The 22,574-nt window shown below is 37.1% G+C and overlaps 1 protein-coding gene across 1 annotated transcript in view; it reads left to right on the forward strand.

The window, feature by feature from the left end:
• Window positions 1-227: 227 nt before the first annotated feature.
• The window catches only part of RBM44 (RNA binding motif protein 44), a 34,044-nt gene continuing 11,697 nt past the window's right edge, over window positions 228-22,574 (forward strand). Inside the window, 15 exon segments of the mRNA XM_027591542.1 lie at window positions 228-296; window positions 1,928-1,971; window positions 7,469-7,559; window positions 9,964-11,564; window positions 11,859-11,917; window positions 13,084-13,260; window positions 13,753-13,936; window positions 14,031-14,053; window positions 14,186-14,270; window positions 16,137-16,251; window positions 16,952-17,080; window positions 19,527-19,606; window positions 19,715-19,788; window positions 21,080-21,347; window positions 21,349-21,369. Of these exon segments, the coding sequence (XP_027447343.1) occupies window positions 7,487-7,559; window positions 9,964-11,564; window positions 11,859-11,917; window positions 13,084-13,260; window positions 13,753-13,936; window positions 14,031-14,053; window positions 14,186-14,270; window positions 16,137-16,251; window positions 16,952-17,080; window positions 19,527-19,606; window positions 19,715-19,788; window positions 21,080-21,347; window positions 21,349-21,369 (2,889 nt within the window). The 5' untranslated portion in view covers window positions 228-296; window positions 1,928-1,971; window positions 7,469-7,486.

A 22,574-nucleotide genomic window follows, 5' to 3' on the forward strand; every position in this document is an offset into this window, starting at 1 on the left:
GGCTCTTGCGTCGGGCTCCCTGCTCAGTGGGGAGTCTGCTTCTCCCTCTCCCTTTGCCCATCTCCCCTGCTTGTTCTCTCTTGCTCTAGAACAAGAGGGGGAGAGGAGCAGAGGAAGAGGGAGAGAATTTCAAGCAGACTCTACACTGATCAGAGAGCCTGATGCAGGGCTCCATCTCACGACCCTGAGATCATGACCTGAGCCAAAATCAAGAGTTGGACGCTTAACCGATTGAACCACCCATGTGCCCTGGAATCTGTATTTTTAAGGAGTGTCCCAAGTGATTCCCATATCAGGCAAGTTTGAGAAAAGGGACCCTATAATGCATTATGTGCTTCCTCTCTATTCTCCCATCCCACTTCTGGAAATTCTTTGTTATATGTCTGTCATGTTTCATGAGGGCAGAGACTGATCACCTCTATATTCTCAACACTTAGCATATATTAAAGAATGATTCTCTAGAGAAGGGTGGGTACACATTCCTGAAACTGGAATGTAATTTCTTGGTAATAGGGTAGGTATATGTTTAACATCATTAGAAACCTCCAGACAGTTTTTCAAAATGGTTTTAACAATTTGCATTCCCTCTAGCAAGGTTGTTATGAATTCCAGTTTGTCCCCATCCGCACCAATATTTGCTGTTATCAGTCTTTTTTTTTTTTTTTTTTGGCCATTCTGAGGAATGTGAAGTGGAATGTTGGTGATTCAAATTTGCATTTCCCTGATAACTAATGATGCTGAGCACTTTCTCATATGCTTAATAGCAATTCATATGCCTTGTGTTACATATGTGTGAAGTAATATCCAAGTATTTCATCCCTTTTTTATTAGACTGTCTTTTTAAAAAATTTTATTTGTGTGCATTCTTTACATAATTGGGGTGAAAGTCCTCTGTTGGATATATAAATTGTGACTATTTTCTCCCAGTCTTTGTCTTGTCTTTTCACTTTTATAGTGGTGTCTTTTGATGAGCAAAAGTTTTAAAATTTTGTGGAAGTTCAAATTAACAGCTTTTTAATTAATACCTTTTGTATTCTAAGAAATCTTTGCCTCCCCCAGAGGCATGCATATATTCTCCTATATTTTCTTGAGAAAGTTTATAGGTTGATTTTTTACATTCAGAAATGTGATCTATCTCACTTCTGTTACCATATAAGTTGTAAAGTACGGAGTGCAGGCATTTTTTTCTCCCTTTCAGAAATCTAGCTATGTCGGCACCATATTGAATATGTTTTAGATCTTCCTTTCCACATTGAATTGAATTAGTCCCTTTCTCAAAAATTAAGTGGCTTTCTTTCTAGACTCTCATAATTTGTTCCTTAATCTGTTAGTCTAAATACTACACTGCAAATACTGTAGCCTTATAAAGAAGTCTTGAAACATATGTCATTTAACTTTCTTCTAAATTGTTTTGGGCATTCTAGGTTCATCACATTTCCATGTAAGTTTATAATGAAATTGTCAGCTTCTACCAAAAAAAAATCATTCTGTAGTTTTGATTGAAATTGTGGTCAATCTGTTGAAATTGTGGTCAATCTGTAGCTGAATTAGTAAAGAACAGATCTTAACAATATTGAGTCTTTTGATCCATGAACATGGTATATCTCTCCTTTTATTTAGTTCTGCCTTAATTTCTCTTAGCAGTGTTTTGTAGTTTTCAACATAAAATTCTTATACATCTCTCATTTCATTTAAACACCAAGTTTTTAATGGTTTTTGATGCTTTTGTAAATGATAGTCTTCTAAAATTTTCATTTTCCAAATGTTTGTTACTAGAGGATAGAAATGCACCTAACCTTGTATTTTTCAACTTTGCTAAATTACTTATTAGTTGAGTAGTTTCTTTCTATATCTGTTTTTTCTCTGTACATTGTTATATGATCTGTGAATAAAAACAGTTTTACTTTTTTTACCCTCCAATCTATAGGCATTTATTGTACTGCCTAGGACCTCTACTACATGAAATAAATGGTAAGAGAACAAATGTCTTGTTTTTGACAGAAATTGTTTAATTTTTACCATCAAATATGTTAGCCATACAGTTTTTTTTTTCTTTTGGGTTTTTTGTAGATACCCGTTATTAGATTGAGGACATTCCTTGCTGTTTTTTTGTTTTTGTTTTAAGATTTTATTTATTTATTTATTTGACAGAGAAAGGGAGCACAAGCAAGGGGAGTGGGAGAGGGAGAAGCAGGCTCCACACTGAGCAAGGAGCCCAATGTGGGACTTAATCCCAGGACGCTGGGATCATGACCTGAGCCGAAGGCAGACACTTAACCGCCTGAGCCACCCAGGCGCCCTCCTTACTGTTTTTTGTTTGCTAAGAGCTTTTACCATGAATAGGTTCTGAGTTTTAACAAATGTTATCAAATTCTTTTTCTGCATCTCTTAAGATGATCCTGTGATTTTTCTCCTTTATTCTCTTACTGTGGTCAGTAACTGCTTTTATATGTTGCTGGATTTGCTTTGCAAAAAATTATTTTAGGATATATGAATCTATGTGCATGAGAGCTGTTGGTCTTTTTATTTTTTTCTTGCACTATCCTTCTTAGATTTTGGTGTCAAGATTCTGCTGGATCTGTAAAATGTATTGGGAAGTCTTCCCTCTTCCTCACCTTTCTAAAGAACTTTGGTTAAAATTGAATTCTGACTTTACTTCTACCTTCGTTGATGGATGGAATTCATCAATGAAACCATCTGCATTTGGAATTTTCTTTGAGGGAAAATTTTTAATTACAGGTTTAATTTTCTGAAGAGATATGGGACTATCCAGATTATTTATTTCTTCTTGTATCCATTTTGGAAGGTTGTGCCTTAGTTGTAGAATTTATCAGATAATGTTGTTCATTGTATCCTTTATTATTTTAATTTATGTAAATTCCTATAGTAATTCTCCTTTATTCATGATATTGGCAATTTGTGTTTGCTCTTTTTCTTAAGTGTTCTGTGAAGGGTTTATAAATTTCATAATCTTCAAAGATTTGGCTGTGTTCATTTTTATCTATTCATTTACTTTTGTTTTATTTACATCTCATTATTTCTATCCCACTTTGGGCTTAATTTGTTTTAATTTTTCTAGTTTCTTAAGACAAATCACTGATCTTAAACCTTTTTTCTTTTCTAGTATAAGCTCTTAAAGCTATACATTTCTCTCTAAGCACTACAAATTTTGATATGTTGTATTTTTGTAATCGTTTAGTTCAAAATTTTTTTTAATTTCCATTGTGACATGTTTTTTTACCCATGAATTATTGACAAGTGTTTGGTTTAATTTCTAAATATTTGGAAAGTATGGGGCACCAGGGTGGCTCAGTCCGTTAAATGTCCAACTCTTGATTTCAGCTCAGGTCATGTTCTCAGGGTTGTGAGATCGAGCCCTGTGCTGGGCGTGGAGCCTGCTTGGGATCTCTTTGTCCCTCCCGCCCTGCCCCTCCCCCACCAAAAAAAAATATGTGGGAAGTTACCCTTTTTATCATTCGTAATTGTACTGTAGTCAGAAAACATACTCTCAAGCATATGGAAGATTCTGGCCATAATTTTGTAGAACAGAAATTGGATTTATCATGTTGCCACAAAACAACTTGAAAACTAGGCCTTGTGTATGAAACAGCTGTTTCCAGACACTGGGCAATAGGCAGTACAGGACTGTGACTTCTGAAGGAAAGAAAACATACAACACGAGCCCTATGGTAGCCTGGCTTCCTACCTGAAACACACTGGCCAGATCGATAGCTGCATACCAGCTACCGTGGGATGTTAGCCTGCTCAGGTAATGAAACCACGTCTGGTTGAGCAGCTGCAGTTGGAGTCACCACCTAGTGAAGCTTGTGGTAATCCACTGTCATGTCCAAGGTGCATCTCTCTCCTGCTCAGGTCAGATATGAGAGTTGAATGGGGACGTGGGAATCACAACCCTTGCATCTTTCAAGTCCTGGGTGATGGCACTAATCTCTGCAATCCCTTCAGGGATTTACTCTTTTTCTAGGTAGAGGTGATTCTAATGCCTTCCTTTTGGCTTTTCCCACCATAATAGCCCTCACTTAACAGGTCAGGGAACTATTGAGAGGACTCTGCCTTCGGTTAATCTGTTATGTCTCTTAAAATAATGCATTCTGAAACTGGGGAAATAACCACAGGATGGGTTCGGGGACCCAGTGGACCCACCGCAAAATAGAGGTGAGCTAACATTGCATTGATCATCTGACCTCTTTAAGTCCGTACTCTGATTGGAGGGCTGGGCCACAGTGACATTTTGGGTCTCCTAAAATCAGTGTCACTTCAGAGCCAGTAGTCTGATTATTTCCTTTTCCCCAATTATACAGTTAGTTCGGTAAAAGGCTAACCTTTTGAGAAAGCTAGGAGAAAGATTAATAGTTTTAATTTTTAGTAGCGTATGTTTAGGGTCCTTCCCCAAGAGGAACCCAGCATCCCCTTCATTCAAGGGGTTCTGGGTCTACAAACTGGCACAGGTCTCAGAATTGATTGAGGGATCAGAACTCTATTTTTATGATTCAGGTTAGAGTTTTGTTCACTTGACCTAGAACTTCCCTGCTTACACAGATCAAGTAAGAATTTAGTAGGCTTGATAGGAATTGATATAGGATAGATCTTTGATGGCCTTTTCAATTTTTTTCTATGATCTCTGTTTAGCTTTTTCTGTACGTTTTTTAAAAACTACCTAGAAAATTGTCTGTTTTGGTTAAATTTTCATTTATCCATCAGAAGTATAGATAGCAATCTCAGGTTTTATAAGTTCTTTTTAGAAACCTCTTACTAAAATGCTTATTTTCTCATTGCTAACTTGTGTTTCAGTCCTCTCAGTGAGATTTGTCTGATATTTATGTACTTTATTTTTTCAAATAGCTTTTAGTTTTAGTTATCACTTTTACTCTTTTCAAATTGGTCACTTCTGCTTTTGTCTTAACTAATTCTTTTTTGATATAAGTACTTTAGCTCTTTTCTTGATTCTTGAGTTGACATCTTATTAGCTTATTTAGTTAGACTTAATAACAAGCATCTAAAGCTGTGTCTTCTTTTGGTTATAACTTTGACCAGGTCCTATATATTTTGGAACTCTGTGCTCTCGTCATTAATTTGTTTTCAGTTGTTGAAGTATGTACTGTTTATTAAGTAGCTAAGTCATGATTCAAAGCCAGACAGGCTGTCTCCATCAAGTAAGCTCTCTGCTTTATACAATTGACCCTTGAACAACATGGGTTTGAACTGCGTGGCTCTACTTATATGCAGATTTTTTCAATATGGTACTATACTATAAATGTATATTCCTTATGAAATTTTTTTTGTTTTTTGTTTGTTTTAATTTTTAGCTTTTTTTTAATGTTTTCTTTATATATTCATGAGAGTCAGAGAGAGAGAGGCAGAGGCAGAGGGAGAAGCAGGCTCCCCACTGAGCAGGGAGCCCGATGCGGGGCTCAATCCCAGGACCCTGAGATCATGACCTGAGCCTAAGGCAGACGCTTAACCATCTGAGCCACTCAGGCACCCCATTTTTTTTGTTTTTAATTTTTAATTTTTTGAAAAGATTTTATTCATTTGAGAGAGAGCGTGAGAGCACGAGTGGTGGGGAGGGGCAGAGGGAGAGGGAGAAGCAGACTCCCTGCCAAGCAGGGAGCCTGACACGAAGCCCAATCCCAGGACTCCGGGACCACTACCCAAGCCAAAGGCAGATGCCCAATCGACTGAGCCACCCAGGTGCCCCCCCTTTTATTTTAGAGAGAGCGAGCAAGGGGAAAGAGGGGGAGAGGGAGAGAGAGAGAGAGAATCTTAAGCAGGCTCCATTCCCAGCGTGGAGCCCAACATGGTGCTCAGTCTCATGACCCTGAGATCATGACCTCAGCCAAAATCAAGAGTTGTGCACCCCCCCTTATGAAATTCTTAACATTTTTTTCTCTAGCTTATTTTATTGTGAGAATACTATATATAATACAGATAATACAAAATATGTGTTCATCACTGTTTAGGTTATTGGTAAGGCTTCCAATCAATAGCAGGCTATTGTTAAGTTTTGAGGGAGTCAGAATTACACATGGGGGCTTGGTGCCTCTAACCCCTGTGTTGTTCAAAGGTCAGCTGTAATGTCTTGTCATTGTAGCCCAGGGCAAGCGAACGTAGATGATTTGTTCAGGGTCATTAATTGAAATAGTTCGTTGAGAATTAGAACAAAATCAGTTTTTGTTTTTGTTTTTTTTTTTTTCGAACTCCTCAGGAACCTTTGTAACACCTGGTCACCAGAATTCCATTGACAATACCTTAGCTTTTTAGACGTATAGACAGTGAAGATAACTAGGAACCAGAAGGCCCAAAATGGTTATGTGTGTTGGCTGGACATTTCTTCTGCTGGTCTCCTCTGGGGTCACTCATGTACCCATTGGGGTGCCTTGACTGTCCTATAAGTGACTAGCTTGGACTTCCGCATGTGGCAGCTGGATTCAAAGAGTCCTTGTCAGTGACTTTTTAAAAACAGCTTTATTGAGGTATATTTTACTCCTTTCAAATGTACAGTTTGTCTTAGTAACTTTACCAAGTGGTGCAACCATCATACCATAAATCAGCTTTAGAACATTTTAATCCCTCCAGTAAGATCCCTGATACCCATTTACAGTTGTTGGGGTTTTTTTTTGATACCCATTTACAGTTAACCCTTCTTCCCATCCCCTACCTGAGGCAACCATTATTCTACTTCCTGTCTCTATAAATTGGCTTTTTCTATACATTGCATTTTTTTAAAAATTTTTATTTATTTATTTGACAGAGAGAGACACAGTGAGAGAGGGAACACAAGCAGGGGGAGTGAGAGAGAGAGAAGCAGGCTTCCCGCGGAGCAGGGAGCCCGATGCGGGGCTCAATCCCAGGACCCTGGGACCATGACCTGAGCCGAAGGCACACACTTAACAACTGAGCCACCCAGGCAGCCCTATACATTGCATTTAAATGGAATCATCAATATGTGATCTCTTGTCCAACGTCTTTCATTCAGCATAATGTTTTTGAGATTACTCCATGAGATTATACGCCTCAGTTTGTTCCTTTTGTTGCTGAAAGATACTCCATTTTACGGATATGGATATACTGTTTCATTGAGCTTTAATAGGTCTATCATTTGTTTTGAAACATTTTTGATCCAGATTTGATATCAGCGGGTCACACTGTAGCCTTCAATACTCTATTTTTTGGATTAAGACTTTTTTGGTAGCCTAATATATTATCCTTTAATGTTCCTTGGAAATTTTAAAAGAATGTGCCATGTCTGTTTAAATAATATAATCTATTACTTAGCTGTCAGTTGATGCTTTTACAAAAGTTATTCAAATGTTCTACCAGTTTTATCAGCCCTCTTATATTAGAATCTCTGATTATAATTGCCATTTTGTTAAATTCTTGATTTTCTAATAGTTTTTAAAATATAATGCCAAGTCTAATAATAGTTTGATATTTATCCCTCTTCTAGAGTGCACATCCTTGAGAGATGCAGGCTACTGCAGTGGTGGGGATAGCTTCTGGTAAAGGCTCCCACTATAATGGAGGAAACATCCAGAAAGGTGAGGGGCCAGGCCAGTTGGCTTTATTCTGGGTGGAGAGAGGTACTAACTGTAATTGGGCAAGGCAGTTCCCTGTCCACCGTTGCTACTTTTTAAGCCTTTCTCCTAGTAAGGTGGTAAGATTCAGCGTGTTTTTAATTTAGCAAACTCACTCAGGTGATTCCTGGTGAATATGGGCAGCCTTCACAGGACCTCTCGGGTAAATGGAACATTTAGGAAAGAAAAGGTGAGCCAGAAGAGAGGGTTTCTATCCAGCCAGGCCTTCAGGGTGGTAAGTGGAAGGTGGGCAGGTTGGCCTCTGCTACCCAAGTTGTAGATGTTTTGTCTTCACCCCAATCAGAAATTTCTTTTTCTATGGTAATGGTAGATGAGAAAATAAGAAATAACAAGAGCATAAAAAGCAAGATGACTAAGTTTTTATGCTTATGAATATATGTGGTTTTAACACACACACACACAATATTAGAATGAAATATAAAAGAATACTTTTATAATCCTGTGGTAGAGAAGGCCAGAAAGACAAAACCCAGAAGTCAGGGAAGAAAAGACTGACCCATTTAACTAATCTTAAAAAACATATAGTATAAGATTTTATAGGAAGTTAAAAGATAAGCAATAAACTAGGAAAAAGTCTCTCATATTATAAATATGAAAAACAAAGAATTAGTATCCAGAATACATAACTAACTCCTCTACAAATCCCTAAGAAAAACAGATAAATTTAAAAGTGAAGCTGACACTTCTAGCCTTTGCTCCAACCCCATATTTATAATAGTTTATCAGATATTCACATGTGGGTGTTTTATCACTGACCTCAAACTTCACTTGCTTGGAACTGACCCCTCAGTATCTCCTCCCTCCCCTACCCTGTTTTCTCTCTATTCCTCTTTATAGAGTGCCTCTATCCCTTTAGCTCCAAATATGCCCATTCAACTGTAATACCAAGTTGTAAACCTTAGCATTATCTCAGAATGATGTTCAAGCAGGTGGTAACCAGTTGGTAGTCATGAAATCAATTTAGCTGATTGCGATCAGCTTTTTTAAAATAAATTAAACAGACCAGAAAATACCAAAATGCGTTGGACATTGAGTAGTTACTGTTTTGTAGGATTTTTGTTTCACTTATATACATACATATGTGTGTGTGTGTACTGGATCTTGATATAAAACGTGGTTCTGATTATGTTCTTAATCCAAAAAATTTCAAAAGCCATCATCTCTCCCTCATCTCCCATTCCTAATCAACCACCAAGTCTTGTCAGTATGGCGCTTTTATACCATCTTCTCATCCCTCTTCTGTACTTAGTCTCTCTGCCTCAGTCTCCCCTTCAAGCCTTTATTCTCACTGTCGCCACGGTTATCTAAACTTATTCTATTCTCATGACTACCCTTTTAAGAAGCTTTCAGTAGTTGTCTGTTGCCTTAGAGTAAGAGCCATTCTTCTTAGCACATTATAAAAGGCCTCTTTCTGTTCATAGCTCCTGTCATTTCCATAGAGGTGTTGTATTCCAGAGTGGCTTACAATTTCCTGAAAATGCCATGTTCTTTCATGTAGCTAACTTTCTATGTGCATGCTATTTGATTTGCCTAAAATAACTGTTTTGTTTCAAAACACTTTTTAAATGTGAAGTTTCCTCTGAAGTTTACTTCTTCTTTCTTCTCAAGCATTTTCCCGCTCGTTAACACAACTCTGTCACTGTATTTCATGTAAGTGTCCTTTTCTTCTCTGTGACCCTTAGGAAAGCCGTAAGTGCTTGGGTGCAGTGCCAATGTCATCTTCCTTTTGTTTCTGCAATGCCTGAGGCTGTCATTAGGAGGCACCGAAAGATTATAGAGTGGCTGCCTTATAAATAATAAACACCTTGCCACTGAAAGAATTCAAGAAGAATCTTGGCTATTATCTCAGTCAGCTGGGGCTACCATAACAAAATACCATAGTCTGGGTGGTTTAAACAATATGTATGTATTTTTTCACAGTTCTGGAAGCTAGAAGTCCAAATTAGGGTGCCAGTGTGGTCAGGTTCTGGTAAGGGCTCTCTTCCTGGCTTGTGGATGGCTCCCTTCTTGCAGTGTCTTCACATGGTGGAAAGAAAGAGCAAGCTCTCTGGCACTTATCCCATCCTGAAGGCCCCATCCTTGTGACCTCATCTAGCCTTGATTACCTCCCAAAGGCCCCATCTCCAGTTGTCACACTGGAAGTTAAGGCTTTGACAGACATACGAATTTCGAGGGGAATAAAATTTAGTGCATAGCAGCAACCGTAAGGGTTATTTGTCATGGGTAATGTAAAAAGTATTCCTATATTGGGAAGAGCTTTGATCAGATCATATCTAAGGTTTTTCTGGTGTTTAGCTTCTGTATTGTTAATGATGCCAACATTTTCTTCTTCTTTTTTTTAAATCAGATGCACCTTCTAATCCTAAGAAAGAAGATTTGTTATTATCTTCCAATGGTTGTAACAAAGCCAAATTGGCTTTTCTTGATGATGACTGGGATTCCTTGGCACTAGAAAAAAGAGCTAATGACAAAGAAGTCAGCAGTACTGACCGAATGGATTTATTGGAGCTATCTTGTACCGGGAGTCTAGATCCTAACAGGGAGAGCATGCAGTCTAGCGAGTTTGAGGACAGTATTGCTTTCTTGAATGAAACATACTCTATACATTATTCAGAGTCGAAACTAAAGAATGGAAGTCTCATTCATTTAAATTCAGAAGTAGATTCTGAAATGCAGAAAAGAGAAGGAGTGTTTTTTGATATTTTGGAATATCAAGGTAATAAAATTATTGGCTTGGAAAGAACCTATAAGATTTCAGATGATGATTATAAAGAAACTGCTGAAGATGCAGAAAAGCATGATATAGATGAAGACTCACAGCAGGAATATCACATTGCAGAAGAGCAAGAGTACATAAGTACCCATTTATCTTTTGACCAAATGAAAACATTGAACATACCTAATCTGGAAGTTGTTAGACTGAGAAATTCAGGTTATGAAGTTGAATGTGCTAGCAATTTAGAAAGTAATCATGTTAAATTGGAAAGTAATTGTAGCATCTCTTTAGATTCAATTGATGTTTATGGACAAGAAGATGCACCTCATGTCTCCAAGTTTCAGAATTCCGTTGCGTTAAGAGAATATCATGAACCAAAGCATGAAATGTGTAAGGAACAAGAGATGAGTTTAATGTACCACACAGTCTTTGATGAAATTGTACTAGGGAGTAGTCCACTTGAGAACCAGGAATCTCAGTCTACGAGTGGTTTCTTGATCCCTCAAAAAGCATTAAAAACTAAAATGTACACTGGCAAAATGAAATGTCAAATAATTGAAAGTAAAGATTTTTGTGGGAATGTAATCGTTGAGAACAAAAAGTCGCACCACCGTGAAAATCCTAGCACATCACAACAAGACAAATCTTCACAGACATTACTCCAACCCTGTAAAGATTGTCACACATCCTGGACCTCTATTTTTGATGATTCAGTAATTTCTGCCTGTGGATATTCACATTATAAAAGCCTACAAAATACTCCTAATCCAGCCTTAGATTTTTCTGTTACTCTCCCGAGGATTGCAGTCAAAGACAGTCAGGCAGTAGAACATATCTCCCTGAAGATTGCTGATGGCAGTACCACAAGTAAAACTTGCTTTCACAATATAGAAGGAACACGTCCCAAATTAGTGACAGATGCAGCAAACGGGACAGTGACAGTTAATCAGACAGTGGATGTTAGCGCTGATTTTAGGGCTTGTTTCACAACCAGCAGGGCAACAAGTGCAAGATCTTCTGTAGCATCTACTTCAAGCAATACAGAGATCACAATGATGAACAAAACACGGCCTGGTGAATGGCCCAGTGAGAAACAGAGAAGCGTGGCTTGTAATACAGATTGGTCATGCAGTCAGGATGATGACGATGCACCAGGGGCTGCGACAAAAGGATCGTTGGGAAAATCTCTCTCCGTTGACAGTTCAAAACCTAATGGAAATCTCCTAAATAAGGTAAAGCCAATATGATTAATAATAAAATTTTATTTGACCTTATATAGAGGCTGTGTATGATAAAATAAATGGTTTGTTGAATTATAACAGGGGTCCCTAAGGCTTTTGTGAGGAAATGCTGGATGAGGAGAAAGGTGAATAGATTGCTGCCAAACTCTGTCCTCCTTTGGTGGCAGCTGTTACCACCAAGTCAGTTAGAAATTGGAATTTTACATCTTACCAGTTTGGAACTCCAGATACAACATATATTATTTGTGATCTATTTCTAATTTCATTTTAAATCATGTTTTCCAGGATCCCCTGGAATTAAGAAAAACATCTGCTATCACAGACTTAAATAAACATCCTGAAAGGTAAATCAGATGTATAAACCTGCAGATATACATGGGGAAAAAATCAAAACAGTAATTTGGTTTTTTTGTAGGGGTTTAACCATATGGGATAATAGCTAAACGGGACTTTAAGAGATCATCTATTTCAGCCATTTGCCTTCAAATAAATAAATATTAGGATAATGTATAACTTTATTTTTTTTAAAGATTTTATTTATTTATTAGAGAGAGAGAATGAGAGATAGAGAGCACAAGAGGGAAGAGGGTCAGAGGGAGAAGCAGACTCCCCGCCGAGCAGGGAGCCCGATGCGGGACTCGATCCCGGGACCCCAGGACCATGACCTGAGCCGAAGGCAGTCGCTTAACCAACTGAGCCACCACTTTAAAGCTTTTCACTTACTAAGATTCTATCTCAATATTTCCTTCAGAAACTCATGGCGTCTTATCTTTATTTATTCAACCCAAATCTATACTGATTTAATTATTCCATTTTCCTTCATTTGATCCCTCTCTAGACCAAAACAAAATAGCACCTATGGAAAACTTCACATATTTGAAGAAGTAAATAGCTGCTTTCACTGGAGTATTTTAATCTTGATTTTAATTCATTGTGTAATTTACTCTGCATCTGTGGAGAACCTGGGGTGGGGGTTCAGAGAGGAAAGGGCAGGTCTCCAAGAAGCCAAATTTGTTTTCATGCTCTGAGTTCCTTTACTTTTTCCTTCACTCATTCTTCATTCTCCTAATGAGTTTAATCTGCTCCTTGCTCGCTCTCCCTCAAATAAATAAATAAATATTTTGAAAAGAGAGAGATAATACATTTAAGAACCATTTCTATCCAGAATGCTTATAACTTTAAAAAACATTGGCCAAAGCTTGATTTAGGTTGAAAATCTATTGATTATGGATAAATAAAGTTGATTCTGTACCTCAGAATCCTTTTTTGGTAAAAGAAAGTATAAAGTGGAAACTTTTTTACTTCTTTGACTGCTAGAAAGAATATATTTACTTTGACTTGACATCCTTATTTTCTGAAGATGTAATGTTTCCTACAGCCTTTCCATCTTAGTAGAAATTGATTTAAACTTGACAGAAAATTTTAAGAAATTTAAAATCTCTTTGAGAGGCATGTCATTAACAGAGAAAAATATTTGGAATCTTACCTAATCCAGTCTTTTATTTTAAAGGGAATGTCAACTTTCTAAGGAGCCGGCGAAGAGTTTGCCATCAAAGTGCTGTCAGAAAATCATGCAGCGAGCCATCAAAGCAGAGTTGCACCTTTTAAATGTTCACTATCAGATGTGTCACCGCCACTGCACTGATATTTACAAACTCCTAGTGGAAAACAGGGCAGGGGTAAATAGGTGATTGTTAATTTTAAATCTGTATTTTCTTAGAAAGTTATTACAAACTTTAAATTTATACCAGAAAATTTCTTTAATTTTTATTTTTGAAAGGCAAAGTGAGGGGTAGATTGTAACTGGGTTTTGTTAGCTGGCCTAGGGGTAATGGACTTTAAAAAGTCATACATTTTAATTTCATGGGGAGGCAGCAGGGTATGTCAGGATGGCGAATCCAGTGAAACGATAGATTGGATGTTTCTTTATAAAGTCCCAAGTACGGCTGAAGTCAGTAGCACAGTTTTGCATGACATCCTGCCACAGTCTCTCTAGCTTATATACTGAGGGCTGCTTCTGCTACCCCTAGAAAAACATCTTCTTTGGTTTTCTTTTACTAAATATTTAAAAGAAAAAAATCTGTAGAGATCTGGTAGAGTTGGAACTCAGCGTATAATATAATAGTGTTAAATGGATGACTTGTGCCTAAGGAGTTTTGTAAATTTGACTTTTGAACAGAAATTTATCAAGTAATTCTACTAAGAAGGAATTAGGATCAGCACTACTGTCTGTTTTGGGAGACTTAAAGGTTAGGTATGAGAGCTTGAAAGAAAAAATACACAAGGGCATGCCTCTGGAAGAGCTGCCCCCGCTGTCCGTGGAATCAAAATTATTATCGGCCTTCTCTACGTTTGCTTCTACGGTGTGTATGTATGTTTTATAATTAAAATTTTACTCTGTTTGCACAGAATACATTTTAAACTAAAAGACTTTTCTTCCCTTTTCTCTCTTTCCAGCTAATGAAAGAAGAGTCACATGTGTAAGTTATGGTTTCATCTAATGTAGAATTCATTAGATCTTAAAAATTGCTAAATTCGGTTAACTTTGAGTTTTCTGTTGGTCCTTTTTCAGAACATTGATAAGCTATTTAATGAAATGTTTGTCTGTTTAGCTTTTCAGAAGCAGATCCTGAAGTAGATAATCAAAGTACACGTGATGTCAACGTCTCTTCAAGCCTAAAAAAGACACTCTCTCAAGTGAGATTTTAAAAAATAGTTCATTGGTGTAAATCTGTAATTTTATGGCTTAAGCAAAATAAACCATAATTTTCGGAAGCTCTCACATCTTTTTATTCACTCAGCTGGCTTTGTGTACTACCACTTGAGGGATATAACTGATTAGAAGGAACATAATGTCCTGATCAAACAGATGTCAGTGGTATCTGTTCAGTAAGGTGACCATCAAACCAGGAGACTGCTGAGGATGAAAGGCAGTGACACTAATGACTCACCGTGACAGTAGTTATAATCCTGAACTGTCTAAGGCAACCATGGCTCATGGCCACCGTCACGCCGATGCAGTGTGCTTAAAACTAGTAAAATGTTATCTGCATCTCATGAGGTAAAGTAATACCTCATTCATTTTAGACAAAGCAAAAGCTTAATTCCTTCTTTATTGAAATGACAAAATTAGTTTTTAAATGCCTTTCACAGGTGTTCTTGATCTCTCTGTCCCCTAAGGAATTATGTGTCCGGTAACAGTCTGTGTAAGAGCACTCTGCAGAGTGTGAAGTGGGGTAGAAACACAGGCTCTATTCCTTGTGAAGTGAGGCAGTGCCGTAGAAAAGCTGAACTTTGTTGCTGTTTTCGGATTTTGGTCTTCACCCTGAGGTTATGCCATTTGGGTAGTCTTAAATAATAAGATGCATTTCAAAGCCAAAAGTAAAATAGTTTATTGAGTTATATACTTTCCTATTAACAAATGATTAAAAGTAAATTACTTTAGCAAATTATGTATTCCATCGTTCTACTTGATTAAAAAAAAAATCTCCGTTTCCGACAAAGATTTAACATCTAAAACCAGATTTTTATAGTCTCACATTTCTTATACAATTTGCTAAAACACATTCATTTAATGGTACATAATGTTTTGGAGGATTTTTTTTCATCATTGTAGTGGTAACAATGATATAACCTTATTTGGGAGAACAATAAGTTATTTTTAAAAATATAAGATACAGATATAATAATTTTTATATAATCTTAGTTTGGGCTATAAGACAATACCTATGATAAGTTAGGATGAAATTTTAATACCTGTCTCATTAAATTAACAGGTTATGTGTGAAAACCATTACAGTGGAGGGTAGTGTTGCTAAATTTCAGCTACTCATGTACCATCTTCACAATTTTCCATAGCCATGTATTACCTATAATGTTACTTGCTTTGTATTTTTCTTTAAATGATTTTTTTTTTGAGATTATTAATCTATTTTAGAGAGAGTGCACATGAGCGGAGGATGGGGAGGGGGAGAGGAAGAAAGAGAATCTCAAGCAGACTCCCTGCTGAGCGCGGAGCCCGATACGGGGTTCTGCATCCCGTGACCCTGAGATCATGACCTGAGCCGAAATCAGGAGTCAGACACTCAACTGATTGAGCCATCCAGGCGCCCCTAAATGATTCTCCTTTTTAAATAAATTTATGTGTAAAAAGTAACTATTAAATATGGGAAAGAAACGCCACTTTTTGTAAATAAAAGGTATATATAAGCACACATTACATTAAATGTATTACTGTTAATTGTTAATGTGAAGAGTAGAGCACTTCTGAAAATCATCTCAAGTACTCCTTGTGTGTGTGTGTGCCACACTTTGCTAAATAATGGTAGTGTTGTCAGTCACTATAAAACAGGCTGAGTTCAAATCCTTTTCTTGTTAAGTGTGACCAACATAAAGCAGAAAGTTAGTTACTTTCAGTTTGCTGACCTAAGAAAATGATTTTGCTTTCATTGCCTTCATTGTCATGAGGACTGAACAATGTTAGTGAAGAGTGCCTGCCACATAATAACAGTGCAGTAACCGTTAGTCCGTATTTATTGTTGTTTTTATTATTTTAATCCTCAGATGTCCTTACTGTCTGACAGCAGTCATCCCAAACAGGATGCACTACCCAAGGAAGATGGTTTAAAAAATGGTGACATAGATGTAGACTTAAGTCAGCTGAAACTCGATGACAAAGGTCAGTGTATAGATGTAGTCCTGTGTCATTGCCCAAAACCAAGTAGCAAAGTTTAAAATACTCCTAGTGTCCATTCATTAAATCAAAATCAACATTTTTAATTGACTGAATGGCATCATTCTGATTATGAACATTAAGTATGTTCTTATTACATCTACTTAACATCTGTAAGGTTACTTAATATATTTGATAATGTCAATAATACAGATTTATTCTTCTGGTTCATGTTTTCCAATCTGAAAATTCTTCTGTCCAGTTTGTATCTATGTAAATTGTACTGTTTTATTTTTGTCCTCTATGAGAATAGATTATAATCATTCCGGAAAGATCATTAATTCAATTTTAATGAAATAGAGCTGCAGTACTGATTAATCCCTTTTAAAGATGTTTACTGTTTATTGTGTATAAAAATGTGTCTCTTCACCAATAAAGGATAATTTAAAAATGAGAAAAATAAGGCTTTTAATGAGCTAGGAATCAGTGTTAATTAAAAGAAAACTGGGAAGCAGATCACTCAGAATAGTATTTTTTATTCGGGGCTAGCAAAAAATCTCAAAGAATCTTTATGCTTAGTTTATATTTTGCTGATACTTATTTTTACATAAAACTAGTAATTGTCCTCATGCTGATTAATTCTGAGAAGCTTAATTCTCAGAGTTTAACATACATAATTCATAGCTACTTGTATTCAATTTCTCAGACTGCAAAAATTATCGAGAAATAAGTGAAGACTGGTTTGATGCTAAAGAAAACCTGACAGGAGTTGACTTGTCAGGAATACAAGAAAATCAAACAGAAAAAGACAAAGGGGATCCAAAGTTTCCACAAGGTTGGTTCTTAACAATTTACTAAGAAATCTTACTCTAGCTCATTTTGTAACCATCTTCTGTGTTTTTCTGAGAACTAAACTGTTTTAATATTTTTATTGTTTGTGGCTTTCCTTTATAATTATAGAAAATGAGAAATTGGACATTTAGAGGTCAATTTTTCTAGAGAGTAAATCAGTTTATTTTATTTTATTTTTTTAAGATTTTATTTATTTATTTGACAGAGAGAGACACAGCGAGAGAGGGAACACAAGCAGGGGGAGTGGGAGAGGGAGAAGGAGGCTTCCCGAGGAGCAGGGAGCCCAACGCGGGGCTCGATCCCAGGACTCTGGGATCATGACCTGAGCCGAAGGCAGACGCCCAATGACTGAGCCACCCAGGCGCCCCATCTAGAGAGTAAATCAGTTTAAAATGTTCATTTCTTTCAGAAAACTGCTAAAAGCTTAAATCCCAGATTTAGTTAGCAGTAGAGATCCGAGTCCTTCCTGCCATTCTGGGCCAACACCAGTGCTCTTCCTGGACACTCTCTTCCTCTGAACCCTCAGTGGATCTGTCACATTGGCATGAGGGATCCAAATAGTCCTCTTTCCCTTACTTTCCTGAAATAGATCAAATGATTAATGTTTTCACCTTTCGTAGTCTTTAATTGCTTATAATAGTTGGAATTTCCTCTAGTATCTGTGATCATTGCCCTTCTATCATTTCTAAATATATGCTACCTTCCTTTATTTCATTTCTGTATGCTTCCATGGATTTTTATTTGATATAATAGCAATGGTTTTATTGGGCTTTTTTTGCTTGCATAAATAATGCTTATTAAAATTTTTAAACAGGGACACCTGGGTGGCTCATTCGGTGAAGCATCTGCCTTCAGCTCAGGTCATGATCCTGGAGTCCTGGGATCGAGTCCCACATCAGGTTCCCTGCTCAGTGGAGAGCCTGCTTCTCCCTCTGCCTCTCCCCCTGCTTGTGCTCTCTCTCTCTCTCTGTCAAATAAATAAAATCTTTTAAAAAAAGATTTTTAAACAAAATATAAGAAAATGAAAATTTAAATTACCTGAAGGTTCTCCAGTCTGCAGTAACAACTGTTACCATTCATTTATGTATTTTATGCATATATTTCATACACATATACAGTTTAAAGTAAATGACATTTTATCATCTAGTTTTATCATAACTACTTCTTTTCCTTGCATTATTTTTGTCCATATCACTTAGCACATACTGTGTACTTACCTTACTTGATCTATGGACGGCCTTCCCACATCACATAATTAGCTCAGTGAGGTTGGATTTTTTTTATAGTTTGTTCAGCACCCATCTCTAGTGCCACATGCAGTGTTCTGCCCATGGGGTAGTTAGTAGTCTTGTTGTATTGAACTAGTGCAAGGTAAAGGGGATGAGTCGAATGTATGTCTCCTAATGCTTATTTGCTGTAGCTTCTTGCTGCTCCACACCCCAGTGTAGAAGTATACAGACAAATAGTTTCACTGTCTTCTCTATGACTGTGCGTTATAAACCAAAGAGGTTAAGCAAGCTAAAGGAAGTAAATTAATGAAGAAGTTTGGGTTATTATTGCCTGGAGATGACGGAGTCTGCCTGCATTGTAGCGCCACCACTGAACTAGATTTGTGGGGTGAAGTGCTGGGCATCCTGCCTGCAGTGTGAGGGGCACTCAGGAGGAGTGAGGCTATTATTATTGAGTGAAAAAACTAAAGCTTAACAACCATCCCATTGTTATATAAAAATATAAAACAAATAAATTAAAACTAAGAATTCATGCACCAAATATTTATCGTGTACTACCCATGTGCCAGGTATTGGTTTTGACAGTAAACAGAAAGAATTTCAATTCAGTGAATCCTTTTTGATTTCAGAGCAAGTTCTCTTCAAAATGGAGACTATGAACCTGCATTCTGAGAATGGAAAGAACTATATCTGTAACCCTACTATTTGTGGTTCCCAAAAAGTGCTATGTAAATCAAGTAGTTTGTACCCCCCCCCTTTTTCTAAGGTGCCGTTACCATTAACAGACTATATACCTGCTATTGATAGTTTTCTGATTTCAAGGTTTTGTTGGTGTGGTGTTTCCCTAGCACAGGAATATACATAAGCCCTAGCCAGGATTAACATGGGGGTCCTCTGCACATCCAGCTTCCTAGATAGCATGTCTTTGAGCCAAAGACAAATGAAAGACTCCTTTCTTAATTGTGATGTAATTGATTGTCCTGATGAGATGTTATTGACCCATTTTTGAGCTACAGTCCAGTCTCTGAAGATGATATGATTAAGGCCTTAAAATCTTAAAACTATACTCTAGGCTCTTGGTCTTCAGACTAGTTCTGATGTTCGGTAATAACTCTGTAATAAGCTTTATGATAATAAAATTTTTTCACATTTCTTTTAAAATATCAATAATAGTCACATATTATGTTTCTCTACAAGCAGAAATGAAGAATATTGAACCTTTACGAAAAGATAAAGGTTATTTGATACATGTTGGTGGTCTCTGCCCTTCAGTATCTGAGGTATGCCAGGACTTATTTTCTGAGTTTCATTTTAAAATCTATTAATTGTTCATATTTTGATTATTTTTTGTTTTTTCTACCTTTCACAAACTTTTATTTTTCTTTCAGGCTGATTTAAGGTCTCATTTCCAGAAATACCAAGTTTCTGAAATTTCAATTTACGATTCTTCTACTAATTATAGGTAGGTTTCCCAAATTCAGTAAGGTGCATTTACTGGGTGTGTGCTGTGTGCCAGGGGTTGTGTCGTGGACACCAGCCACAGTGGCGGTAAAGTCAAGGGCCATTTCGCAGAGCTTTTGTGATCCTGGAAGTATTACTTGATGTGAATATTCTTTTAGTATTTGTTGAATCCTTTTTTTTAAAAAAATTTTGCTTTTTTATTACTTGAAGTATTATACATTCTGTGTGGAAATTTAGAAAACACATTTTAAAAGAAAAACAGAGGAACTTATAACAATATAGCCATAGTTCTGTCTTTTGAAAACAACTCCTTTTCAGATTTGGTGTATGTCCTTCCATTGACATATCTAGGGCTGGTGATTTCAGAAGGATGACTCCTGCCTAACTTTCTCAATCAGATGGTTAAAATTCTGGTTAGATTTTCCAACTTCTTTTTTGGTCCTGTTATTTTTCCACGACAAGGTCCTATGGACATTATCTTACTTTGCTAAATGTTTTTAAAATTAGCCTTTCACATTGAAGCCTTTGATCCACCTTGAGGTTATGTTTTGTGTATAGAGATTAATTTTAATTTTTTTAGAATAGATAACCAATTGTCCTAAGACTACTAATCTGTGTTACTCTGTCATAGAGCAACTTTGCAAATGTTTTACATCAAATTTTAATATAAATTAAATAGAAGAGCATAAGAAATGCTGCCTTTTACTTCCCATCTTTGTTTCTTTTTTAAAGATTGTATTTATTTATTTGATAGAGTACAAGCAAGGGGAGCGGCAGGGAGAGGGAGAAGCAGGCCCCCCACTGAATAAGGAGCCCGATGCGACATGGGGCTTGATCCCAGGACTCTGGGATCATGACCTGAGCCGAAGGCAGACGCTTCACCCACTGAGCCACCCAGGCGCCCCTAATTTGCTTTTTTTTTTTTTTTAGGATTTTGTTTATTTATTTTAGAGAGAACAGGAGTGGGGTGGGGGGGCAGAGGGAGAAGGAGAAACAGGCTCCTCACTGAGCAGGGAACCCCATGCAGGGCTCGATCGCAGGACCCTGAGATCATGACCTAAGCCAAAAGCAGATGCTTAACCAACTGAGCCACCAGGCTCCCCTAATTTCTTTTTATTTAGTTATTCTAAATGAATATTCTTCCTAATCCCAAGGTACGTATATTGACCTTTTTATTTTTAAGGGCAGCTATTCTTGTAAAAGATATGTTGTATGTATCCAGTAGTTATAAAGTGAAGTCTCAGGCAATTTAGTCATTAACAGCCCTTTGCTTTCTGCTTTTTATATGTTAGATATGCATCCCTTGCTTTAAAAAAAAACACTGATGCAAAGATGGCTGTGAAAGAAATGAATGGGACAGAAATAAATGGAAAATCAGTAAATGTGCGGCTTGTTAAAACTCCTGGAGAATATACATCACCACTTTCCTACAAAAATGGAAATAAAGTTACTTGGAATAATTTGGAGAGAAGCACCAACAAAGAAATCAGCTCAGTCTCCTCTATTTCAAGATTGCCCAGAACTAGGCCAAGGCAGCTGGGATCTGAGCAAGACAGTGAGTTTTTTTCCTTTTGACCAGAAGGTTAGTTTTCTTGATGGATCCCTTCAGTGGTCTTCGTATAGGCCATACTGCAGTAAGTAGCTTTGTAGAACAAGTAACTCCAAAATCAGGGAGCTTGAAGTGGAAATGAGAATGTTAATCTGTATCCTTTTTAACCTTGGATCCACCCTAACTTGTTTTTTTTACAACTCCAGTTGCTCTTGGAGGAGTGGGGGATGTAGATCTTCGTAGGTCTGGCTATAGATTATTTCTCTTTATCTTTAACTAGACTCTTTGCCAGTGCTTTGCAGTCTTTTTTGTACCTATTCTTGGATAGTATTCCTGTGTAAGTAGTTAATTACTCTCTCATCCTTTCTCACAGTTAATCTTGGCTCATAATTACTAAAACCATAAAATATAGTCATTTTATTATATACATGCCCTCAATTTTACCTCATCAGGGTTTTAAACACTACATGGAAAATGATGAGGTTGCCCCTTTTACTCTCATCTCTCCGCTGCTCAGAAGTGTGCCTGGGGTCCTATAGGAGTTCCACAGATTTTTTTATTTTATTTTATTTTTTTAAGATTTTTTTTTTTATTTTTATTTATTTGAGAGAGAGAGTGAGAGAGAGCACAAGAGGGGGTAGGGTCAGAGGGAGGAGCAGACTCGTCGCTGAGCAGGGAGCCCGACGCAGGACTCGATCCTGGGACTCCAGGATCATGACCCGAGCTGAGGGCAGTCGCTTAACTGAGTCACCCAGGTGCCCCGGAGTTCCACAGATTTTTTAAAAAATTTACATAGAGTAAAATTCACTCCTTTTGGTATTTTCAAGTTTAGGCACATTGACGTGTAACCACCACCACAATCAACATACAGAACAGTTCCTTCATTCCAGAACATTGTCTTATACTCTGCTATTTCCTGTTCTTATGATTTTACCTTTTCCAGAATGTCATAGTAATGAATATTATGTAACATTATTAGCCTGACATCTTAGCTTAATGCATTTGAGACTGATCCATATTGCTGTGTGTATAGCATTTCATTCCAGTTTATATTTTGGCCATTTTTATTGGGTTGTTTACTTTTTAAGGTTTTCATTTAAATTTCAGTTAGTTAACATACAGTACATTAGTTTCAGGGCACAATATGGTAATTCAACACTTCTTAAATCAACTGGTGCTCCTCACAACAAATGTACTCCTTAATCCCCATCCCCTGTTTAACCCATCCCCCACCCACC

Source organism: Zalophus californianus, chromosome 3 (genome assembly GCF_009762305.2).
Source record: "Zalophus californianus isolate mZalCal1 chromosome 3, mZalCal1.pri.v2, whole genome shotgun sequence".
NCBI classification, from domain to species: domain Eukaryota; kingdom Metazoa; phylum Chordata; class Mammalia; order Carnivora; family Otariidae; genus Zalophus; species Zalophus californianus.